At 54.5% G+C, this 26,127-nt stretch overlaps 1 protein-coding gene across 1 annotated transcript in view; it reads right to left on the reverse strand.

Moving 5' to 3' along the window:
• KCNK5 (potassium two pore domain channel subfamily K member 5) overlaps window positions 1-24,718 on the reverse strand; it is a 41,092-nt gene extending 16,374 nt beyond the window's left edge. The window contains exon 1 of the mRNA XM_069564320.1: window positions 24,161-24,718. Coding sequence (XP_069420421.1) covers window positions 24,161-24,346 — 186 coding nt within the window. The 5' untranslated portion in view covers window positions 24,347-24,718. The remainder of the gene's footprint in view (window positions 1-24,160) is intronic.
• Between the last annotated feature and the right edge of the window lie 1,409 nt (window positions 24,719-26,127).

Here is a 26,127-nt window from a genome sequence, read left to right on the forward strand (position 1 = left end):
TTTTCCTTTGTCCAGAACCATAACTTCTGAGCCTAGTTCAGCACCTCCCAAGCTCCATTTCCCCTCCCGCCACCTCCCCCCCACCCCAAAATCCACAGCCCATTTGAGAAAATACATTTTCATTCTCAGGATTCAGCCTACTGGCCACCAGCTCCAGCTCTTCCCGAGGCCCCAGCAAGCCAGGCTGCTTGAGTCAGAAGCGAGTCTTATTCTTCACCCCACTTCCTTCCTTGATCCCCCCAGATCCCACTGCAGGATGAGGAAGGCGCCTCACTGCGCCTTGGTCCCTAAAGGACCATGCCTGGTGCCAGCCAGGCTGCCCTCCCTCAGCCCAGGGAGGAAACAGCAACCGGAGGATGCCCTGGGGTACAAAATACAATCCCTTCCCAACCCCAGAAACCCACACATCCTCACCAGGCAAGGTGGAAAGAGGCACCCAACCCCACCCTCAAGGCATCTCCCAAGGGGAAGGGTCACCAGTACTGCTTCTTAACCGGGCTGCATGTGGAGACCACCCGGGGTTGGGGGCAGCTTGGGGAAATACTCCTGCATGGGTGCTACCCTGGGAGATTCAGACAGAAATGGTCTGGGGTGTGGACTGGGAACCAAGCTGCTGAAAAGCTGTCCCAGATAACTAATATTATGTGCAGCCCATTTCAAAACCACCGTCCTAGATTCAAACCACCCTCTCTCCTAGTTACGGGGAAGGCCCAGTCCAGCCCGCCCCAGGGGTCAGCACGGCAGCCAGGGATGGATGGCTGTCCTCCCATCTGCCCTCGGGTTTCCCCTCCTGGGCCATCTCTCAGCAGCTTGCAGAGCTCAGAGGCACTGCGAGGTCTCACGCTCGTGGGGAAAGCCCAGGCCAGAGGTAAGCGCATTTTCAGCAGAAACCTCTGGGTTTCCGACTTTCTCAGGCCCGGGAGCCCGTCTGCTCTCAGGAGGGACAATGAAAACAAGGCAGGTGACCCTGCCCCCATTGTTCTCAGGCTGGGTCGGTAACATGCCTCCTCCTCCCCTGGGGCAGCTGGGCGCCTCCCCATGAGAGCGGAGGCCAGGGCAGAGTCCTGCAGGGATCGGCTGCCCCATGGAGGGCTGTGGGTTTGGCTAAAGCAAACAGACTAGGGCTGGAGGGGCCGGAGCTCAGGATGGGATGTCAGCAAGTGTTCTCAGGCACCTGGAGGGCCCAGCTGATGAGTGACACTGGAAATCCCGGTATGAGCGGACACAGGGGACCTCCAGGGCCAGTCTTGGTCCCACAGCCATGCTGCCCGAGAGCGACCCTGGGGAGTAGGCAAGAACCCCCTCCCACCCAAACAGAGACACCAGTTGACCCCAGAGCCATGTTCTCAGACTCCACTCTCTGCTTCATTTTCTGAAGGACTTGGGGCAGGTGGCATGTCCAGTGAGGCTTAAGGGACAAGAAGAACACCCTTCACCCACCTGCAGCTTCCTGATCCCCAAATCACAACCACTGTCGTGCTCCAGGGCGGCTGTGACCTGGCTCATGGCCTTCTGCTGGCATCTCTGCCCTGTCTGGGATGCTTGGCCTGGATTCATGACCAGGCCCCTTCCCTGCCCCCAGAATCCAGATCCTAGGGGTGTGGATATCTTTCTACTTTGATAGTTACCAAGAGCCATCTCCCAACTTCTGGGCCAACAACTCAAAGGCAGGAAATTAGTCAGCCAGGACCCCTCCAACAGGCCCTCCTTCCCCACAGGGGTGTAGGTCACCAGGGAGTGAGAGGTCCCTGCAGGGGATTTGGCTCCTGGCTTGTCCTTTGCAGGCAAGCTGACAAATCTTTCTGGGCTCCATTCAACTCCTCTGTAACAAGGCTCTGGAGGCAGAGCCAGCATCTCCCTCCTTCTGGCCAAAACCCCATTCATCAGGTATCTTTCCTACCAACAACTCCTCTGGCCCTAATTTCATTCGAGACTCAAGACCCTGTAGGCTAGGCAAGCAACATGGATACTGTATTTCCATTTTGTAGCTGAGGAAACTGATCAGAGAGGGCTAGTGACACAGAAGAGGTCACACAGCAAGCTCATGACAAAGGACAGAGCAGAACCAGCCGAAAGCCCCCTGACTCTCAGTTGAGGGCCCTTTCCACCAAACAAGTAGACTATCCATCTCGCCCCCACCTGGGGTCAGGCTCAGAAATGCCAACCAAAGTGGAGCAAGGAAGGTGAGTGATAGGAGAGGGGCAGACCCGGGTGATGGAGAGCTAGAAAAGGGTGTGCAGTTTAATCCTGCGATTCTATCAGATGCATGATTGCTTATGTCCCCCTCTCCTCCCCAGAGACGCCTTTGGTTTACCCCAACCTGGCAGCAGGATGGAAGCAGAAAGCAAGGCAAGTCCCCAGCCCCTTGAGGTTTCCAAAAACAGCGCTCAAGCAGGCCACAAAGGAGGTCACAGGAACTGCTGATCCGCCGTCTCTCGGTCCTGGGCTGACGACCTGACGGAGATCGGGCTCATCAGCAGCCCCTCCCTGTGCCAGCCTGCCTCCCCCGTCTTCACGGCAGCCTGGACAACACACCCTGGGACAAGCTAACCCACTGGGAAACCACACCCTCAAGTCGGGACCCTCTGTAGGCAGACCTGGGGCAGAAGAGCTAAGACTGGGCTTTGGCACAGACACACACAGCTTCAACCCCCAACTCCATGGCTCATCAGCAGGTCACCTGGGGCATGTCCTCTCGCCGATCTGAGCTTCCCCTTCTGCCTCTGGAAAGGAGGGGCACCAAGACTCTCTTGGGTTGGGATGCAGATTACGTGAAATGCTGTGTCGTGTAGTGCTGGACATACAGGGTGTGTGCTGGGCAGAAAAGTAAACTGGGAAGAATGGGGGGCGGTGGTGAGGTCCTCTCCATTCTTGGGGTTTGTGCCCAGGGCACAGGGCCTCCAGAGCTGTAGACGCAGAGCTGGGCAGGGGTCACCTGGAACACCCTCCTTCCTGGCGACCACTACCTGGAAGATCAGAGCTTGCGACAGTACTTATCTCCCCATGCCCCAGGATGTTCTATTAGGATCTGCTGTCTGGTTGGTAGACCACGAGCTCTGAAGGCTTTCAGAGAAAGAGGTTTCGCTCATTTTCATTCCCAGAACCTGTCACTGGCAGGTACTCAGTATTGGCCAAACGAGGGACTCAGTCTCTGAGACGTACGCCTTCCAGGGCACAGAGGTGGGTGCTGATGCTGTATGTAACACAGGTTCCGGCTGGATGAGGTGGGCACTCCTGGCAGAGGTGGCCGGCCCAGGCCAATGGCTTTGTGTTTCTCTGCCCAGTGTGCCTGTCATCCCACCCCACCCCACCTGTCTGCAAGTCCAGAGCCCCCAGAGGTCCCAGCCCTGGTGACTCAGCTGCACGGCAGACTTTGGAACCATCAGGATTCTGGAGGGAAGAGGCTGGCGGGTGATGAAGGGTGGGGGCCTGGAGGCAGGGGAGGGGGGAAAAATGAAGCTCTGTTTCTCCTGGGATCCTGAGGACAAGGCTCCCCCGCAACTGACACCCCCGGATCCCCCTCTCCAGGAGATGAAAGCTGCCCACCAACCCCACATTCATGCCACCCAGGAATGCCCGTGCCCTTGGGAGAAGGATGTGGCTGACACCCTCACCTCCGGCCCTCAGAGGACCACATCCCAGGCCCCCGGCAAACTGCCCCCACCAGGGGCCACGCGAGCGGCCTCTCCATCTGCCTCCCCTCCTTTCCTGCTCCGTTTGCTGTGGCTGCAGCTCCGGGTAATAAGTAACTGCCCATCCTTGAAGTTTAGGGTTCTGACGATAAGGGATTATTAAGTCTATCCATTTATCATCATTTGTTTAAGATGACCAGGTGGTTAAACTGTAAACCTCTTCACTAATGAAAACAAGAAAAAGCCAGAAAGATACTAGGCGGTGGTATCAGCCCTGCACGAGGAGTGGCAGCGGAGCCTCTCCATACCCATGAGGTCACCCTCCACGTCGGTTTATTACAAACCACCCCTGTCCGCCCCAGCCTGGCCCTGCTGCCTCCATGCATGACCCGACCTGACCCTCTTCCCTCTCCACAAAGCCGCCTGCAGGAGCCCCGAGAGCCAGCCACCTGCCACAAAACCCTTCCTTATTGTCTGCCTCCAACCTAAATCCCCCCACCGGCTGCAGTCCAAGCCCATTTCCTTTGGTTCAGTCTCCAGCTGGAGACGGACAACAGCTGGTCTCCATCGTCTCTGGAATAAATTGCACAAGGAACCACCAGTGCGCTGGCACAGGCGTTTTGGGGTGAGTGGTACTCTTTGCAGGGTGGGGCGCCTTCTGCCTCGATGGCTCTCATCGCCAGAAGACACCATGAGAGACCAGGGCCAAGACCATGCTGCTGACAACTGTGAGCATCCCTGGGCCGGATGCAAGGGGGGCTGGGTGCCCCGAGGTGCAGACTCTTCAAGCCCCCGGCCGGGCGGCTGGACACAGACATGGCACCACACCAGGTGAATCAGGGCTCCAGCCACCAAGGCCCCTATCTGGAGATCACAGGGATGAGAAATGAAAGAGATCCCCAAATTGGGGGAAAGGAACAGAGCCTGATACACGCAACCCGTGCCCCCGACCCCGGCCACTCCACCACCCTTGCCTTTCCTGCCCAGCATAAAGCACAAAGGCACAGCTACTACCTCTGCTTTTTCCACCCTGGGAGGACAGAACGCCACCCCTCTTCCACGGCATGACCAGGGTAATGCAACACAGAGCTGTTTTGTATGAAGGTGTGGAAAAGTACAGCCAACCTTCTTCACACCTCTAGAGGCTGAGCTAGAGGGGTTGCGGTGGGGGTTAGGAACACCTCCCATCCTCTGACCTGGGGCTCAGGACCAGGGACAGGCGAGGCCACAGGAAATGGAAACTCCCCCAGTGATGCAGCGGGAGAACCCAGACTCTGAGACAGCCCCATGGTGAGACACCGGGAGGCAGGAAGGACCAAGACCAGGCCACACGTTCCCTCATCCTCCCTCATCAGGGCGTTGATTTTAAGCAAGGCCTTTTCCAAGCCTGCTTAACCCCCCCAACACCTACCCAGGCTCTGGCAGCCCTTAACCTTCCTAGGGTCATGCAGGAACTTTTGACACCCAGACCTGCACAATATCAGATGTTTCCCAGCCTTCCTCGTCATGGCTTCAGTTTCTTGACTGACCCAATGGAAGACAGTGCTGCCCCCTCTCGCCTCCCCCCATCAATTCACAGGGTTATGGGTCGAAAGGCTCAATAGGCAAGAACGTGATGAGCATGAAGCAGGTGCGCCAATAAAGCTGAAGATGCCCCGACTTGGAACTCCTGGTTTCTAAATACCTGCTGCTGTTGGCGGTAGGGCTTTCTCCCAGCCTCCCGGTGCATTGTGTGTGGCCAGGGGAGGCTCAAAGACAGGAAAGCAAATGCCAGCAGATTTCCAAGTCATGCAAGGGTCAGCGGGGGAGCAAGACCTCCTCCTCAAGTGGCTACATCCTGCCCCCCTGCAGAACCGAGTTTCTCATTAAATACTTTGAGTGGCAGCTGGCATGGAGACTTCTCAGGTCCATCCAGGGAGGTCCATTTACCCCCAGGTCTGCTGAAGATGGCAGTCTTGTCTGGGCTGCTAGGGTCTAAACTAGAGACCTAGCAGTGGGCTTCCAGGACACGGTCTGCCCTCTGCCCCATGGGTCACCTCCCAGAAACAGCAGGGTGACGTGAGGACCAGATGGAATGGGGCTCCTTTCACCCTTCCTCCCACTCGGAGGCCCTGAGCTGTTCCCCTTTCTGGAGTTGTTCCCACCCCTACGTTGTGGTTCAGTCACTAAGCCGCATCTGACCCTCCTTGACCCTACAGACTACAGCACACCAGGCTTCCCTGTCCTTCACACACGCCCAGTACACACGCCACGGCTGACCAGACACCAGCCCCCAAACCCCGTACAGAACCAACCACCCAACCTAAGCTAACCCAAGGAAAGATGCAACCAGAGTCCCAGGCAATCTTTCCTCACACGACGCAGCTCAGGTCGATTGACTCCTTAAGTACTGCTGCTGCTGTTGCTAAGGTGCTTCAGTCGTGTCCGACTCTGCGCGACCCCACAGACGGCAGCCCACCAGGCTCCCCCGTCCCTGGGATTCTCCAGGCAAGAACACTGGAGTGGGCTGCCAGTTCCTTCTCCAATGCATGAAAGTGAAAAGTGAAAGTCAAGTCGCTCAGTCGTGTCCGACTCTTAGCGACCCCATGGACTGCAGCCTACCAGGCTCCTCCGTCCATGGGATTTTCCAGGCAACAGTACTGGAGTGGGGTGCCATTGCCTTAAGTACTAGCTGAGCACAAAAGAAGACACGAACAAGACACAGGCCCTTCCCAGTCGGACCTCGCATCTAAGGACAGACAGGCAGATGGGAGGCATTACACGACATGGGAAGACGGCAGGAGGAAGCAGCAGGCAAGCCAAGGCGAGGCCAGGACAGTCCCTACCAAACACACACTCCCCTGAGTCTGGAGGGACAGAGCTGACAGGACAGTCAACAGACCCTGGCAAACCAGTCTGGGGGATGCTCACCTCTGAGAAGCTTGCAAGCGTCCCACTGCGGGGGACGGGGCAACCCGCTCCATCTATGGGTTCTCAGCACATCACCCTCCCCACTCCAAGGTTGCCGGCCAGCTCTGCCCTCACCCACCCCAGAGCAGGACAGAATCTACAAAACACCAAGAGAAGCCAACGTGCCCTTAGGAACCTCAGCAGATTCCACTAGCAGACTCTCCGTGCTGAAGGAACCCTGTGGCTACTGAGCCCTAGGACTGTGGGCAGTGTGATGGAGGAACTAAGTTCAAATTTTATTAATTTCAATTTTTTTTAAATTCTGGGGCCATGCTGTGCAGCATGTGGAATCTTAGCTCCCTAACCAGGGATCAAACCCACACCCCATATTGCATTGGAAGCACAGAGTCTCAGCTGCCAGGGAAGTCCCTAAATTTCATTAATTTTAATTAAAAACTAAACAGGTACAATAGTTAGTAACATCATGTTAAAACCGATTCGTGGCCTGTGAGTGCTAATTACCATACTGATGCAGTCAGACACAACACATCTACTTAGGCAGGGAGGGCCTGCTTTCCCCCGGACCCCCAGGGCTCACCCAAGCCTTGGGTCACAGTCTGTAGCATACTCTTGACTCTGAATGACATGCGTGGTCGTGGGTTGTCCCAATTCTTTCCTTTGCCTGCGGTATATTTTTTGTGGTTTGGGGGCGGGGGCGGCGGTCCATCCCTAAAGGCAAGGAGGCAAAGTCTTCCTGGGCCCCAGTGGGAATGGTAAGGGCTGAATACACACTGAGGCCTTGGTCTCTGCAGCACCCCTTTCCTTGTAGGAGACACTGACCCCAGCACAGGGGACAGCCCCTGCAACTCCCCCAGCTCTGCATTCTCTTCTTGGTGACTACCAGATTGTGTTCAATCTCAGACTTCTTGGTCTGCACACTGAAAGCCCGCCTGGTTTCTCCAGTCTTTGAGACCCTTCTCTTCAAAGTGTTCAACAGCCCTGCTGCCCAGGAAGTCAGCCCTCTGGCAGCTCAACTGAAAAACAATCACACATTGTTTAGCAATTTCAGAGGTGATACTAGTTTTCAGAGTGTGCGCTGCCGTTAAACCCGTGTTTCTTTGTGCTTTGTGTACCTCATGCATTAAAAATAGCCAGGGTAGAAGTGGCTGATGCTATGTGCGTGCATCTTACCCTTTCAGAAAATTCAATTTCTCACAGTACAACTGCAAAACAACAGCATTTCAGAAAATTAGGGAGGCAGAGACAGAAAAGGCATCAATAACCCTGCTTCCAATTCAGCACCGCTGGCCTTCTGTTTTCACATCGAGTTTCAGTGATTCAACCCAAACTCGGCACCAACTCAGAAAACGGCACCAACTCAGAAAACGGGTCTAGGCTGCCCTCACCCCCGTCTCGTTTCTGTCTCACTTCCAGTCTAGCTCATAGCTCAGCCCACTGAGAACACCAAACTGAAGCCCTGGAAAACCGCCCCGTATTCCAGGGCCCCAGCAGGTCTCCCACTCCCCAGGTCAAAGCCCACCGGGTCGCTCAATAAGCAGGGATCCAACTATAAGCAGAGCAGTGGGGTGGGGCAGGGAAGCATGGCGGGGTGCTGGGGGGGTGGGGAGTGGAGAGTGTGTGCACAGATGGAAACCAGCTTCGGGAAGGGAAAATTTTCAGACTTGTACACAATGACTCCAACACAGAGCAAGTAGGAGAGACAGGGGATCAAGCAGCTCTAGGCTCTGGGGCATTTCAAAAAGAGCGGGCGTGCCCGTTCACGGAAACCTGTGAACTCTGAACCCCTGGCTTGGTGGAGGCGGGCACTGTCTAGAGCAGGACTCAAAAGTGCCCACCACTCCCCCCCCACGACTTGGAAGTTGCCCTGGCGTGGGCTTGGGGAGCCAGCTCTGGGTCCAGACATGCACACCTGGGGTGCGGAGGGGGCAGGGCGTTGGGGAGGGAGACTGACGCACTTCTCCAGGCAACCTATGGACCTATCCCAACAGAGGACAGAGTGTCCCCGCTCAGGAGCATTGTGCACAGCAGCAGGGTGGGGTGGGGGTGGGGGGCTGTCCCAGAGTTCTTGCGAGGTCAGGGTAGAATCGGGCCAGGCACGGCCCCCACTGGAAGGACAGGAGTTTTGCAGATTGGAGGTGGGTTCTGATGGTCCTACGTTTGGGCTGTGGGGACTGGGGGACAGAGGTCAAAGGAGAGGTAGATACGGCATCGTGGCTCGGATGTCCATTAATCATTACCCTCTCACACAGCGAGCGATCTCAGATCCAGTGGGGCACAGTTAAGGGCCTGATGGGAGGAGGGAAGGGGTGCAGACAAGGCACAACCCCAGAGCAATGTGCTCTAACGTGGGGGCAAGGAGGTGCTCAGAAAATGAGGGGGCTCATAGAAGGCAACCCTCAAGGTCAGGGGAGCCCTCCCTGGCATCTCCCCCCAACCCCCACCTATAGCAACATTTCTACCTTGGAGCATATGAAAGTCCCCTACAGCCTGCTGTACCTGCATAATCCTTCATATAACATTGCAGGGCCTTAGGTAGGTAGGTAGGTAGGTAGGTCACGTACAGCTCTTGTGACCTCACGCACTGGAGCCCACCAGACTCCTCTGTCCATGGGATTCTCCAGGCAAGAATACTGGAGTGGGTTGCCATTTCCTTCTCCAGGGGATCTTCCCGACCCAGGGATCGAACCTGAGTCTACCGCATTGCAAGCAGATTCTACCTCAAAGGCAAGGCTAATGTCTAAATACAGCTCATAATTCCCACAAACCTTGAACCAGCAATGGGCAAAGTGCTGGCGCTCAGTGAGACTCTAATCGGCCTTAGTGAAGAAGTCCTTGGCTCAGAGAGAGGAGGGACCTGCCTAGTCACACAGCAAGTCCGCTCAGCCAGGCCCAGGACCCGGCTCTGTCTTCCCGTGTCCCCGGGGGCTGGGTGAGGTAGGGTGTTGAAAAGCTGATAACCAGGACACCCTCCCTTTTCCTGCTCCCCGGGGGGTGCTGACAAGACATTACTGCACCAGTGAGCTCAGCCCACTCAGCACTCTCCCTCGGCCAGAGGCAGCCCTTCCACCCACTGCTCCAAAGGGGGCGGGATGCTGCGGGGTGGGGTTGGGGGGGGCGGCGCGGTGCAGGGCACAAATCCAAAGCTAACACTGTCAGGATGCATTCCTCGACCCGGGAGGCAGGCGAGAGAGTTTTATTTGAACAGGAGCTGTGGGGAGGGCATGTGGCTGCCGTTCTTTCTCCTCCGGAGAGTCTGAACAGGTGCTGTCCTGCACCCAGAGGCATGGGGGGAACAAGAACCTTGAATGAGACACAAGGGGCACCCAAGCCAAAACCAACACTCACGTCCATGGAGGGCTCACCCACCCCCGGGGGTCCTCTGCTCGCCGCAAAATAGCCAGCCTGACCCCAGTCATGCAGGCAGATCTGAGCGGGTGATGGGAAAGGCAAGGCAAGAGCTGTCCCCTCCTCAGGGGGAGACCACAGTCCCAGGAGGGATTAGCCCTGGGGAAGCCAAGTGGGGGACGAGTCACAAGTGTGGCTGTAGCTGCTGGGGAGATTCAGACAGGAACCCCATCGCCAAGAGGCAAGCTGTACTTCCCTCTTCCAGGTCTTTGATTTTTTTTCTTGAGAGCTTGGACTCTGGGTGCCCTGACCCACAAATCCTGCAGTGAAGGGTCAGGGCCTGACAGGTCCATAAGGATGCCAGGGGAGCGGGCTGGGAGCAGGGATGGAGCTGACGGCACTGGCCCTGAACTGTGGCACTGACTTACCTAACCCAGGTTTCTCCTGCTCTCAAACCTTTCACACTGCAAATGGTGAACAAACCTAAACCAGGTCAGGAAACAGCGATGTCAGGACCCACAAAGGCTGAAGAGAGCGGTGCCCAGCAAAGGGCCAGTGAGCAAGCCCGGTGTGCTTTGGGGTGGAGGGGGCGGGGAGGGGGTGGCTAGAGCCAACAGGATCCAAGGAGAAAGCCAGTCTCTAGGAGGGGCTGCTGGCCCAGCACAGCTGGTAAAAGAGGCCCTGATTTAGGACATCACGGAGTCTAAACGGGGCAACTCTGCGGGGCTCTGAACCCAGAGGCTTGGGTTCAGGCCGATTAACTAGCTTTTGCGTGACCTGGAATGACTTATTTAATCCTCTGCCTCAGTTGTCTTATCTGCACATGAATTTGCACAGCGCCTATGGTCCCCCTGTAGGGAGTCCCTGCGGTGTGGGTCGGCTCCCACCTGCTCTTCCTTCACCAGGTGCCAGCTGCGGTCCCTGCTGTCGAGTGACGGCTGGAACGCCTCTCTCTGCCCCCACCTGCAAGGTGACTGACGTTATCAGTGGACACAGACCTGAGTTCCTGGTAAAGGTTGAGAAGTGCTGTGAGCGTGCAGGGTTTTAGACAGCCCCCTCACCCTAGGGGCATGGCCTCCAGTCTGCAGCAGGGATCAAGGATAGGGATCCAGACAGAGGCAAGACCCCACAGGGAGCAGAGTCTAGATCTTCTGGGGCCACTGCAAGGACCCTGGCTCTTGGCAAGGATCAGACTCAGAGCCTAGGTCTCTGCAGTGGCCCATGTGCTCTGGACTCTGCTCCCCCCGTGTGGTCTAAGTCTGCGGGGGAAACCATGACAAGTTTTCTGAGTCGGTGGTCCTGATGCAACTCTATCAGAATCCCTGACCGCTGCAGCAGTGACCACCTCCCACTTCCCAAGGCCACTGCCTCCAAGAAGCCTTCCCTAACTGCCCCACTTAGCAATACCTACTCCTTTATTCTACCTGCCCCGCCCTAGAGAGCACAGTAACCTTGGAAAAGTTACATAACCTCCCAAGGCCTTGGTTCCAGGACTGTAAAGGGAGGCTAGTTAGATAACCATTAAGCTCCCTATAGCTTCACATTTTATGACTTGCTGCCAGGAGGAGCACACAGGCCCAGACCCTCCTCCTCCCTCATCCCCGCCAGCCTCCAAGAAACCAGCCAACAACACCTCCTTAGGCTCAAACCCTTGGGGAGCAGGGTCCTGTGAAGGACCAGCGAGGCATCAGGTCATTTCTGCCCCAGGCTCTGGATGGCCCCCCAAACCCTGTGCGGTGAGGGGGTTGACCACAATTTGAACCTCTGCTTTTTATTCCAGAAAAACTCACTAGTGGGTAGGGAAACTGGCGCTCCAGGAAAGGGTGTACTGGGGTGGGGCAGGTTAGGAAATCAGGCCAGGTTAGTGTAAGTGAAATAAAGGCTCTGCAACCCAACACATATGAAGATTTTTGATTTAAAGGCTGTTCAGGGCTTTGATTTAAAGGCTGGTGGTCCAGTGGTTAAGAATGTGCCTTGCAATGCAGGGGACACAGGTTCGATCCTTGATCAGGGAAGATCCCACATGCTGTGGAGCAATTAAGCCCGTGTACCACACCTACTGAGCCCACACGCTGCAAGTACTGAAGCCTGTGAGCCTAGAACCTGAGCTGCACAACGAGAAGCCACTGCAATGAGAAACCCGGGCACCGCAATGAAGAGGAGACCCCACTCATCACAACTACAGAAAGTCTGCATGCGGCAAGGAAAACCCACCACAGCCAGAATAAATAAATGAATGAACGCTTCTCACCAGGCCTCAGTTTTCCCATCAAGCAAAGGGGATGACATTTCCCAGTCAGACCTCAGAGAGGTCACAGGAAGGCACCTCAGAGGAGTGGCTGTGCAGAAGCCCGTAGTAAGGCCAAGGATGGGAACCCAGTGGGGCCAGGGGATGCAAACCCCAGAGGTCACCCAGGTGCTGCAGGCAACACTGGGCAACAGTCCCGCTCCATCCCCTGGGGCCGACATCCCAGTCAGCTCAGCCCCGAGGGGTGGGCGAGGGGTAGAGAAGGCCCAGGGCAGGCTGCAGTCATGCCTTCCTCCTTCTTCCCTGCTTCTCCCCCCGCCCCCCTGCATGTCCACGTGCCCCGTGGTTTCCATGGCACGGGGTCTGGGGACACTCCCTGACAGGCGGGAGGATCTGCTCATCCTCTTTGCAGCAGGTTTCCACCAGGCCTGCATACACACTGGGTAAACATCCGCACGGAGGAAGGAATGGGTCTCCGCTCTGTCTCAAGTTCCTTGAAAGCAGAAATCACCTCCCATGGGGAGGGCAGGCCTGCTAGGCCTGCTAGGCCTGCTCACTACGATGGGTCTTGCGAAGCCCAGGGGAAAGGAATAAGGAGACTCCTGCAGATAAACAGATCCAGAGAGGCAGAGCTGTTGGTCTTGTAAAGTCCCTCAAAGGGGAAAAGATCGGAGTGCACCTTCCACGTGTGTCCTTGGGTGGTCTCTGTGCCCAGCGAGATGGGAACCATCACTTTCTGATGAAGCCAGAGGCTCGGGGTCCAGCTTTCGAAGGCTGTGTGACTTGAAAGCCTATGCTTGACCACCAGGCAATGAGGCCCCACCTCATGCAGCTTTATTTTGATAAAGCCGCCTCCCTTCTGCTCGCTGGGGCCAGAGCCTGTCCTGGCTCGGTTTACCCAGGTAACCACCTTGACCTTGCAGGAGGTTTGTTGTTGTTCAATGGCTAAGTCGTATCCAACTCTTTGCGACCCCATGCACTTGAAGCACGCCAGGCTTCCCTGACCTTCACTATCTGCCAGAGTTTGCTCAAACTCATGGCCATTGAGTTTGTAGGAGGTTGGGTCCCTTGCGACTAGACTTCCAACCCAAAGGCCCACACAGCTCTCTGCCTCCCAACCAGAGCCAGGTACATTGCTTGGGCACCCAGGGGTCCCACAAACAGATTCCAAGCAAGTCGCTTACCAGGCTAGAACCAGGGTGTGGGCCCTGCCCACATGGGGCTCCTGCGGTCTATGCTGGGTATGTGTGTGTTAGTCACTCATCTATGTCCAACTCATTGTGACTTCATGAGGATCGAACCCGGGTCTCCTGCATTGCAGGCAGATTCCTTACTGTCTGAGCCACCAGGGAAGTGTGTAGTCTAGCAGAGAAGTGTGCAGTCCAGCTAGGCCTAATATACGAGGCCTGCAATGGCACCCCACTCCAGTACTCTTGCCTGGAAAATTCCATGGACGGAGGAGCCTGGTAGGCTGCAGTCCATGGGGTCGCGAAGAGTCGGACACGACTGAACGATTTCCCTTTCACTTTTCACTTTCATGCATTGGAGAAGGAAATGGCAACCCACTCCAGTGTTCTTGCCTGGAGAATCCCAGGGACGGGGGAATCTGGTGGGCTTCCGTCTATGGGGTCGCACAGAGTCGGACACAACTGACGCGACTTAGCAGCAGCAAGCCTTCTTCAATGAATGGATGAACTTACTCCAAGAAAGTGGAACTTCCCTATCGCTCAGATAGTAAAGAATCTGCCTGCAAATTCAGGAGACCCAGGTTCGATCCCTGGATCAGTAAAGATCCACTGGAGAAGGAAAACGGCCACTCACTCCAGTATTCTTCTATGGAGAATCCCATGGACAGAGGAGCCCAGCAGGCTATACAGTCCATGGGGTCGCAAAGAGTTGGACACGACTAAGCGACTAACACATACAGAGTCCAGGGAAGTAGAGTCCAGAGAGGTGAAATCTGACCAGGGTCACACAGCACAAACCAGTACTGCAGCAGAATCAGAACTCAAGTTAGAACCAGCTATTCCCTTCACAGCGAGCGGTTCAGACTAGGGCTTCCCAGCCCCAGCTCTGGCCCCAAGCACTGGGCACACATGCAAAGGAAGGGGCTCCACTGAGTCCTTGGCAGCTGCTGTGGCCTACCAGTCCCCAGGCAACCCACAGGACCAGCCACTAGGCTACAGGAAGAGCCAGGCTGACCCTGCCCCCGGGTCCCCCCTACCCCGACACTTCTCACAGAGCTTGGGGGCAAGCCTCTGCCTAACAGGAGGAGCCAGCCAGGCAGCCTGATTACAGAGTGCCATGGGAGCTGACACCAGCCAGAAGGACACAACCCTGCCTAAATATTGCAGCAGGAAACCCAAATATTTAGAGAGAAGGGGAAAAACAGAATGCACACTTCAAAGCCAGCCAGCGGGACCTGGCTATCAAGGACCCATGGAGAGGGGAGGTGGGTGGTGTCTGACCCCAAGGAGGGCACAACTTAGACCCCACATCCGGTGTGACCAACCCTCCAGGGATGTCAGCCGTGAGGTCATCTGGACCCAGGATCCTCCCAGGACTCGTCCCCTTTCTCCAGAGGAGGAGGCAGGGCTCTGCTGGAAGGCAAGAGGCGATACACCTTCCTTTTCTCCTGGGAGGTGGATGAGTCTGCAGGAAATGAAAAATGGTGGGTGACTCCACCAGGAGTTCTGGTGGGCTTTATCATCCGTGTCTCCATCTCCAGGTTGGGAGCTCAATACATGGCGGGGCCTGAAGTAGGCATTGGGAACAGCCCCTAGCCCAGAGATGGAGGTGCCAGAGTCAAACAGAGTACGGCCCTGTGGGGCTCCTAGGCTTGGACACCTTTCTGTCCCCCATTTCTTGTAGGCAAGACTCCAGCCTCTGTGACCTTCCCCGAGTTCCAAAGGGCGGCTAATCAGGGAAGGAGCAGCCAAGAAACCACCTGAGGCAAGATTAAAGGGACCAGAGAAACTTATCAATATTAGGAGTTGACCACCCGAAACTCTGCACACTCTAATCCCAAAGAGACCCCACTTTGGACTCACTATTCTAAACCCTCATCAAGCTCTTTGATGAGAGACACCCATTTTTTCAAGAAACATCTATTTTTTTCAAGGCAGAAGCCCAGTGTGTTTCCCTTTGCCTGGCAAAACACAATAAAGCTATCCGTTTCTACTTCAGCCAATACTGTCTCTGGGATTTGATTCAGGACTGGTGTACAGAGAGGCCGAGCTTTGGGTAACAAGAGCAGCAGCTAACAGAGGAAATCACCAGTTGCTTGGGCCGGTCAAGTGTGTTTACATGGATTCTGCAGGAATGAGGGCAATACTATACTGTAGTCCCATTTCACAGATTAGGAGACTGACTTGCTCAAAGTCACGTGGCTAAGTATTCAGCCAATTACACAGAGAACTTCCCGATGCACCCTAGGGTTCTGCAGCCACCACACATACCCCATACTTTCCCACCTCCGGGCCTTTGCTCCTTGTTTTTGTATGTTTCATAGTGTGGGCTCTGGGTTCAAATCCACATTCTCCCACCTCCTAGCTGTACAGCCTCGGGCAAAAGAGTGAAGTTGGAGGAGCCACTCTGTTGCTCTTGCCCTAAGGTGGGGTTGCTAACCCTCCAGCAGAGGGTTGCCCCAGGACTATGAGATGATGCACACAAACCTTTCCCACTGCCAGTGGGAAGCAAGTGCTCAGCAACTGCTAGGTGGAATCATCCGCAGCCCGGGCCCCGATCCCTGCCCACTCCCATCACTTCCACCTCCTGACTCTACCTCCCTTCAGGTCCAAGGCTCTGAAATCAGCAAGGCAGGGTGACTCTCAGCCTCTAGCTAACCATGCCGCCCTGGGCAAATCCCCTGACCTCAGCAGAGCAATAACACCTAACCCACAGGACAGGTTCAATGAGATCAGGTAAGAACCAGGCTGGCACCTGGCAGGTATTTGGCAGAAAGTTCACGGGGGCTGCAGCCCACTCCACTCATCGCTTCTGCCCACCTCAATGCTCCCCCCTCCACTTTAAGTTCAAGAGCAGAAATTCACCTCTCAACAGTACACGCCTGGGACCTCCAGCTGCACCTATGAACACCACTCAGGTAGCAACCTCTTTACCTGTCTTTCTCTAGAGTAGGGGCTCCCTGAGGGCAGGTGCAACGTTTTGCTCAGAGCCAGACCCCTCCCCACCGCAGGCCACAGGGCTCTACAGGCAGGCCTCAGGAAACAGGAACTGCCTCCTCCGAGGCCCCCTGACCCTCGTCCATCTCTCCAGCCTCACCATCTGCAACCCATCACTTGGCACCAGGACTATATTTCCCCTCATTTCAGCACTACAGCCCTGTTTCTCTCCCCAGCTAGACAGAGCTCCAGAGGGCTAAGCCCCATCTAGTTTCTGAGGCTTCGAAGTGAGGTTTCTGTCACACCAAAGTGACAGCTGGCAGGCAGGGGTCCCCCTGTGATCCCCCAACTCTGCCCAGGTTTCTGAAGTTTGGGGTGTCAGATGAATTGCTCACAAAAAGGCGAGACACCTCAGGCAGCTATACAGAGCTGGAGCACCCCACCCCCTACGATTACCGAAAAAGGCAACTAAGGCGTCATGAATGGAGGGGACCCAGACCTGGACCAACAAGGAAGGGAGAGAGAGGTACCCTAACTGCAAGCTGGGTGTAAGGGAGTGTGGGTGGGCTCTTTTATGGGGCTGTGAGCTCTGTGGGCTTTGGTGGAAAAAACCACACTCCCTCACATCAGAAGAGAGGGAGGAGACATCTTTATCAGAACACCGAGGGGGTAAAAGCCTCAGCCCGCAGAAACGTTAGTTTAGAACAGAATGCTCCACTTCTTTTAAGTTACAAACAGCTGTTGAAGGAAGAGGAATCTTTCTGAAATGCTGTTGACTCCCTTACTGGAAAATTGCAAAAATTTGGTGAGTTCAAATTCTTTGGCTCAACCCAGACAGCCTGGTCATCTGACCCTCACCCCTCTGTCCTATGGCTGCAGCCCAGAACCATCAGGCAGTTTCACACCTCCCCGAGGAGGGCTGCAATGAAAACAGACCCTCCATCCTGCCCTCTCTCTAGCTTTTTCACAAGGGTGGCGGAGGGACTTCCCTGGCCATCCAGTGGTTAAGACTTCAACTTCCAATGCAGGGAGAGCGAGTTCAATCCCTAGTTGGGGAGCTAAGACTCTGCAGGACTCCTAGCCGGGAAAAAAAAATAAAAAGCATAAAACAGAAGCAATACTGGAACAAAGTCAATAAAGATGAATGGTCCACATCCCCCCTCCCCCCAAAAATCTTCAAATAAATAAATAAATACAAAGGTGGTTCACCCAGACGTGGAATTGCTGGATCATGTGGCCTTCCCTGGTGGCTCAGACAGTAAAGAATTTGCCTGCAATGCAGGAAACCCAGGTTCGATCCCTGGGTCTGGAAATCCCCTGGAAGAAGTTATGGCAACCCACTCCAGTATTTTTGCCTGGGGGAGCCTGGCAAGCTTCAGTCCACTGAATTGCAAAGAAATAGATACTGCTGAGCCAGGAAAACACACACACCTGGCAGTCTATTTTTAATTTTTTGAGGAATCTCTACACTGTCTCCCATAGTGGCTGTACCATTTTAAACCAAAATACAAACACTATACAATTCCACTTGTAAGCTATCTAGAGTAGCCAAATTCACAGAAACAGAAAGTAAAATGGTAGTCACACAGCCCTGGGGAGAGGCGGGAGGTGGGGGGAAGGAGAGCTGTTTACCAGGTCTAGAGTTTCAGTTTTGCCGTGTTTCACAGTAACGTGAATACACGTAACACTACTCAACAGCACTCAGGAAAAAGGTACAAAGGGTATACTTTGGTATGTGCTTTTCACTATAATTAAAAGAAAAGAAAGTCAGTTGCCCTTTCTTCTGCTCTATGAAGATCTGACTCCGTGCCCTCTACACTGGGGTATGGAAGGGGCATCACGTAGAAGTGGCATTTAGGAGTTCGGCGGCAGCGGCAGCTAACACTTAATGAGCCTTGCCGCGTGTCAAGCCCTGTTTCCAATAAGCAACCTGTGAAGGTGATATAATGCCATGCATGCAGGGGCCGCCAACAGACACACAGCTTGGGTGGTGACTCTTTCAGCAACAGTAAGGGGCCCACACCGATGAGCCAAGTGGCACGTGGACAAAGATGCCTGCCGAGAGCAGCAGGCCCTCTTATCCGTGTCAACGCATCCTTGGGGAGAAGGAGGAGGTCAGGGCTCCCCCATTTATTCCAGGGGTCCGGAGGGACTCTCAGCAAAAATCTCCAAGGGGATTCACCTCTATCTTCTCCACTCCTTCCAAGGAACATCTGGAGGTGTTCACATGCTATTTCATGCTCTCCTACGATCACCTGCCTCACTGGGCCTCTCTCTATCATCCCAGTGATGGAGGCCACTCGTGGTTCTACTCGGCTCTAGCATCTCAGTTTGTACAAAGACTCTCTTCGAGGTTCCGTCTCAGGAGCCTGGCTTCCCTGTTCCCCAAAGCCTTGTACTTCCCTGCCCCTGCTTCCCCCGCCCCCTCACCACACACATGGAGTTCAAAGGCTGAGGCCAATCTAACAGCAAACAACCAAGTTCAAGATGAAAGCTCTTGGCCTGAGGTCAGAGCCAGCCAAGCACAGCCTCCAAAACCGGAGGACTGTGTTTCTTTTAAACGCCAGACTATAAATAGGGCAAAACCCCAGGAAAACACTTAGAAGCCGCAGTCATCACCTCCCTTGTGTCCCCCTCCTACAGGACTCCCCCCACCCTCACGAGAACCTTTCAACACTTGCTAATCTCTGCCTTCAATAAGCCTCTATTACTATGCCATCTGTAGTCATCCTAAGGGCTCTAGTAAAACTCAAAACGATTCAATAAAAATTCACCTTAACTGTAAAAATTCTAACCAGAGTAGGTAACGAAAGCAGATTTATCAATCTGAGAATTTTTTGTTGTTGTTGTTTTGGCTGCCCTTGATGTTGAGCTCAACAAAAATAAGAAAACGAGAGCCTTTAGGAAGGAACCTCTTCTGTTTGCTCTCAAAAAAACCCAACCTCTCCACTTCCCACTTCTGCACTCCTAGACGGTGAGAGTTGTTTCGATTGAATGACCCAGAGGCTTCTGTGATCCTGGATAATCAAAAGATCGATTGTGCTCCTTTAACTTACAAAGGCAGTTAAGTGGACCAGTGCGCTTTACAATTTCCAACAAGGCTTGAAACAAAAGAGGCTTTCATGTTAACCCTAGTTTCCCCCCGCCCCCCACCACCAAATTCAAGTCATGTGCCCAGTCTGAGCATTTGGTCAGATGTAATTTTACATGATTCGTAGTTAAATTTTTTTAAACTTTTAGGAGGAAGATTGGTGTCAGAATCTCAATGTTGGAATCAGCCTTACTCTATGGACCAGAATATGTGTGGGGGAGTGTGAAGGGCCCAGAAGATAAAAGGAGAGCGACTGGGCAGACAGAAAACCTCGGAAGAGGACAAGGCAGGTAAGGAGGTCGGTGGGATCCAAGAGGCTTCCAGGAACAGGTCAGCTCTGTGAGCAGTCCAAGAATACTTGGTTAGGATGGGGCCCCAGCAGAAGGCAGGGCTTGGGGTGACCCCTGCACCCCCAGGAAACAAAGGATCCCCAAGAGCCACATTGTGAAGCCTGTGGTCTCCCTCCTGGCCCTCTGCTAGGATCCTCTTCCCGCTCTTCTCCTGCTTTGCTGTTGGTGTTCAGTTATCCAGTCCTGTCTGACTGTCTGCGACCCCACGGACTGCAGCACGCCAGGCCTCCCTGTCCCTCACCATCTCCTGAAGTTTGCCCAAGTTTATGTTCATCGCATCAGTGATACCGTCCACTGATCTCATCCCGACGCCCTCTTCTCTGACACCCTCATAAATTCCCTATTCCCACTCTTGGGAATTCCCAGGTGGCCCAGGGGTTAGGATTCTGTGCTTCCACTGCAGGGGGAACGGGTTCGATCCCTGGTTGGGGAACTAAGATCCTGCATGCCGTGGGGTGTGTTCAGTCACTCAGTTGGGTCCCAATCTTTGGGACCCCACAGGTTGCAGCCCACCAGGCTTCCCTGTCCATGGGATTTTCCAGGCAAGAATACCAGAGTAGGTTGCCATTTCCTACTCCAGGCTGTGGGGTAAGGCGCTGTCAGAAAACAAACAATAAAAAAACACATATAATGATCAAGATCCCACTCTGGCTGGAGGGCATCTCCTCCTGAGTGGCACCCCCCCCCCGCCCCCGCTAAAGTCAGGCTGGACCTGGGGGCCCTGGCTCACTGTCTTGTCAAGGTGGATTTTTCCATCCTTCTCCCCAGCAGGCCAGTCTGAGCCTGGCTGTGTCTAATTCATCCTTGCATTCCCAGTGCTTTGCCCACTGCCGCACACACCGCAGGCACTTAATAAACACTTGTTGGCTAATTCCCATATACTCTGCAATATACTTCAATTTCACTTCAGTTTGAAACCTGACCCTGTACTGTAAGAACCTGGGCAAATTACATCATCTTTTCAAGTCTTCATCTTGATTGAAAAGGGAAGACTAGATTAAGATCAGAGTGTAAGTAAAGTGCTTATTCAGAGTCCTGGCACACAGTCAGCCCTGGAAAACCTTCCTGTTTAGGATCGCTGCAGAGTTGAAGGTTGAGAAAGGTTCATTCCTGCCCGGCATCCCAACCCTCTGGTTTTTCTGTGCTTCTCAAGGAGAAGCGGGGTGGGGTGGACGGCTGCTGTAAGGGAGGAGGTGCCGACTCAGCCAGGCACAACACAGGAGACGCCTGCGTGCCCATGCCTGTTCAAGGGGAAATAGAAAATAGAATTTCCCAGCCGACCAGAGTCCAGCAGAACCAATTTATTAAGCTCACCGACATACCAACAGCTTCACATGCCTAAGGGGGAGGGCAAGGGTGTATGGACAAGGAGCAGGCTCTGGTGGCAGATGTCCAGGTCTTAGCCAAGTCTGTGTGTGCCCTCCTGGTCATTCTCTTGAGCTTCAGCTTCCTTATCTGAACACTGAAGGGTGCTATAAAGAGTACCTGACTAAGGCAGGTAAAGGACCTAGCAGGTTGCCCTGGTCACTGCGTCCTCAGTTGTGCAGCGATGCAAGGCTCGGTGTTTTCAGTTACACCTGCACACACCCAATGCCTGATGCTTCCATCTATTCGACCCTCGCCAGACTCAAACCTTATTCAAAGCTCACTTTGCAGGTGAGGAAAGAGAGGCCAAGTCAAATGGTTTGATGGGTAAATGGCGAAGCCAGATGGCAAAACCAGCTTAGGGCCTCTCTCGTAAAATCCTGATTGCCGCCCACAACGCCCAACATGCCAGGTGCTCAGCCAATGCCAATTCCTCTTGTGGGAGCCTCTGCAATTTAGGAAGAGGCTCACCCAGCAGCTGGAGGAGCAGGCTTGAGAGCAAGGGTTCAAGATGGTTCCGAAGGCTGGAAGGAGGGCGACCACGTGGCCTGGGGCCAGTGTGGCACAGAGCGTTTGAAAGTCAGCCTCCTCCACCTCAGTTCAACCACAGCATGCAGAGGGAGGAAGCAACTGACAACTCAGGGACTATTTCCAAAGATCTAAAGAAGGGTGCCTTAACTCCCTTTCCCTCTTTGAAAGAATACACAAAATTCCCACTCTAAGAAAACCCTCAAACCAGGTTGTACCTCCCCCTCCCTTCCAACAGCCCTTGGGGCAGGGGGTTGGCCCCCACCCCAGGAATTCCTAACCAGGGACTCTGTTAGGATTACAAAGGTGATTATTCTGAACTTGATAAAAACACAGAACTCAGGTGGAAAATGCCAGAGCAGCTAGCAGGGTAAGAAGATTTTTGAATTTTCATTTTTCCTTAAACCAATTTCCTGAGACCTGAAGCAGTGCCCCAAGTCCCAGATCAGAGAGCAATGCCAGGCAGGTTTCTGTGGACGGAAAGCAATGCTGGGATAACGCTTCCACTGGTCCATTCTCATTTCTGGGGTTTTTCCTATGAAGGGAGAGGACTTGCCATATTCGATATGGCTTGAGAGGCTGGCCTGTCTATAAGTATGTCCCAATCAAACTAGCCTGAGGCCCAAATCTTTCTCCTAAAGTTACCTGCTGGATTTGGGAGAGGGGGATAGGGGAATGCTAATTGCTGGTGGGTTTAAAAGGACCTCAAAAATGTCAGACTTCTTGTTTGCTCCAGCACCTTAAGAAAGCTGTCTAACCTCCAAAGCTATAACCACCAGCTGCACCCGGGTGCCTCACCCGGACCACCACCCCTCCTTTCTCTACTCCTCGTGTTTTGAAGTTTATTTTCCCACATTCAGCCTTGAATTCTTTCCTTCCTTCCCCTGCAGTGGCGGAGGAGCCGCAGAGAGGGAAACACTTCGAGGGCAGCTCGATTCTTTATCGTCCCCGCCTGCCTTCCTCCCCCTCTAAACAAAGCCCTGGAGCAAAGTAAACAACAACTCTTCTCCAGAGGAATTGTTTCCTCAAGGGAAATTATAAAGTGACCCCCCCTCTCCCCAACACGCACACACTGGGCAGACCCCCATCCCAAGGAAGGGGCAGACACCCATCCCAAGGAAGGCACAGCCACCCAGATCTGCTTTAGGGGTGAGATCACCCAGCTCCCTCCTGAAGCCCATCCTCCCACCAAACTCATCTCCCAACAGCCCCCAGCCCCGGAAACTGCTCCTAGACAGGAGACTGCCACTAAAATCCAACACCCAACCTTCTAACCTAAACTTTTCACTGGCTCCTAAGAGGACAAATCTATTTGACCAGCTGCCAGCAGGCACCTATAAGCTCACCAGGGGTATATAGGTGTCCATCGATTTGAGGACAAAAAGGGGAATCCACAGGCAAGACATTGTCATGCTTTCTAATGCTTTCAACCTTCCAACAGAGCAGAGCAGGAAAGACACGTGAAGACGGGTTCCTTCCCATTTTACATACAGGGACACTGCCCCCGGAAAAATGAGAGGCAACTATACAGCCATAGAGGATTGGAGAGGCAACGTAGATTAAACATCGTTCCTCATCAAAGTTCCTTTCTGACCTCTTTTACCCCAAGAGAAATGTCACACCTTGGACAGTATCTGCACTCCACCTCACCACCTAGAGCCTTCACCGGCTCTTACCCAGGTCTGGTGGTTCCATTGGAGGGAGGCCATTACGGTAGGCCAAGCAGGGTGAACGGCTGAAGCTAAGAACCTTCGAGAAACTGGGGTACAGGCCTTCGGTCCCCAAACAAGCCCCGCAGTTTATCCCAGTGAGATTAATGTCAACTATAGTACACACGAAATCTACCCCAACACGGAGGAGAAACTCTCCCTCCACCTCCCATTCTGCACAACCTCTCCTCCCTTCCCCCACCCTCGAAAAGGGACGCCCCGGGTGCTGTCCTTTTGTTCCACTGGTTACTTTCACAAAGTTGAACTCCAAGCCCTTCGGGGATGTCTCCACGAGATAAGCCTTCCCGGAAGCCTGCGCGAGTCTCCAGCGTTCCAGCCACCAGCCCGCATCCCGGAGGGGGTCAGGCCCGACAGAGCCCCGACCGCCCCCTAATCCCGAGCCCTGCGAGGGACGAGGGAGCCTGGCGCCATTCCCCCGGGCTGGTGAAGAAAAGCCGAAAAAGAGCCGGCGGGGTGCCGGTCTGGCGCGGGAGCTGGGAGGTGGAGACGCCAGGGGGTGCCCCGAACTCTGGGAGCGTCTCCAAGGGAAGATAAACGCCCTTATCCGCCCCACAGCCTCCTCCAACCAGGGAGGTACCCGCGCACCCACACCGAGCCACCTCGGGCCCTAGTTCACCCGCGGGTCAAGCCTAAGTTCTCTCTCGGCACAAACTGGGTTCCAAAGAGCCTCCGCGCGCGTGCATTGATTCCTGTGTCCATGGGTGAACGACGGATTCCAGTGGTCAGACTCACGGTGAGATATCCTCACCGATCATCCCCCAGGACCACCCACAGAGAGTGAGGGTCATCCAAAGTTGCGAGGGGCTCCCCTTCAGCACTCCTAAACCTCCGGCTCACCTGCAGGATCTTGTCCAGACCATCCTTGCCCAGGCACGGGAACTCCTTGAGCAGATGCACTTTCTGGGTATAGTAGCTTGTCTTGGCCTCTTTCCAATACGGCTCCTCTAGCACCTCGAAGATCGCCGCCCCGATGGCCAGGTAAAAGATAATGGCCGAGGTAAGCAGAGGGCCCCGGTCAACCATGGCTCCCGAGAGGCCGCCTCCTGGAGAAAGCCTCCCCTAGCCCCAGCGACTCCCAGTCCCACCCGCTCTCCAGCCCCTGGAAACAGCTGTTTGAATTTGGAGCTCCGCATGCGCAGTGCTCCGTTCAACCCGGCGCAGCTCCACCAACAAAGTTGCGGCTCCAAGTTGGTCCACTGAGCGCGGGGGAACTGTGCGGACCCTTCTCACGCGCGCCAGGGGTGGGCGGACACAAAAGGGGCCGGGGGAGGGCCCCCGATCGCGGGAGGGAAAGGAGCTGAGGGAACCCGGGGCAGAGCTCCCGGAGCCACGTGCACCACTCCTCCGCGCGCCACAGCAGTGAGCACCGCGCCCGCCTCGGGGAGCCTCTTTTACAAGGGCCTGTAGCTCTCGGCCCTGGAGGAGGGGCTGCCGAGGGCCCGCCCCCGTGCAGGCCCCGCCCCGCGCAGGGCGGGTGGCGGGCCCCAGAGTCACCGCTAGGTGCGCGCTGGAACCAGCTCCCGATCTCATGCGCTCTTTTCCCCCAGCCCCAGGCCACAGCCAGGGGCAGATGCGCGCCCCGTATGCCCACAGAGGTTGTGGTCTCATGGCCTCACGTTTCTTACTAGTGCTGGTGTATGAACTAAAATCAGTGTGTACCAAATGACTGGGGCCAGGAAGTTATTACTATTGCTATTTTCCTTATAAGCCAATTTTCATTTGCTCATGTTTCTGCCAACAACACCTGATTCCGTCTCTGTCTCACACACCTTCCTGTAAGACAGGGGAAAGGCCATTAGAAAGGGACTGGGGAGGCTGTAGAGAGTCAGAGGATATCAGGAACTAAACCAGTCAATAAGGCGTGCATGACTCCTCCCTCTCATTTCAGTCTCACCTGCCCTGGTGAGAGCGCCCCTCCAACCCACCCCCAGCCCTCCATATCAAGGAAAGAGCAACCCTGTGCATACCCCTCCCCACAAACACGCTATGACTCTACAGGAAACACTTGACCTGTTTCATACTCCCAAACATTTAAAATGCAACACCCCCTCCCACATACACACAGACACGTAAACACACACACTCCTTATCCTCCTTGTTGGTCTTATTTTCTTCCTGGTACTAAATTCCTTCTAATATAAAACACTAAAATGATGACAGCTGCGGAGTCTGGACTGTTTGCTGACATAACCCCAGTGTGTGTTATATAGCAAACATTCAAACATTTGTGAAATGGAGTGAGTGAATTTATGAATTTGTCAAAAGCACACACCCAAAGCCAGAGCACTTTGGCAAGAAAAAGAAATAAAAGGCATCCAGACCTAGATCAAGGTCCTTTGGCCCAACTTGGTCCTGTGAGGCTGGTCAGCAAGAGTAAGACCTGTAGATATGGCTCTGGTCACTCCAGGTCTCGCTTCAGGACAGAATGTTCCAGAACTGTGCTGCTGTTATAAGGCCTCCAACCCAAGATGGGGATCCTGCTGAGGAGCTTCAGGGTACGATCCTCAGTTATCTGGGGGTGCTGCCTGACTCACATGGCCTGGTGACCACAAATGTCTAGTCTGCCCACAAGGGCAGTGCAGAGCTAGAGAAAGTCATGGCCTTGGGAATGTCCTCTGATGAAGAAGAATCTGAAGGCGTATAAGATAGTTTTGTGTGGAATGTTGGTGTGCTGAGAAATAGATGTGTGTGTCCTATGCACGCCTGCACGTCTAGCCCTTTGGTGTGGATCAACAGGGCTGAGAGAGCAGGCACGTACAGAAGTATGAGCAAAGGCCGTTTGGAATCTGAAAAACTCCTGGGAA

This window comes from Ovis canadensis, chromosome 20 (genome assembly GCF_042477335.2).
Source record: "Ovis canadensis isolate MfBH-ARS-UI-01 breed Bighorn chromosome 20, ARS-UI_OviCan_v2, whole genome shotgun sequence".
Classification (NCBI taxonomy): Eukaryota; Metazoa; Chordata; class Mammalia; order Artiodactyla; family Bovidae; genus Ovis; species Ovis canadensis.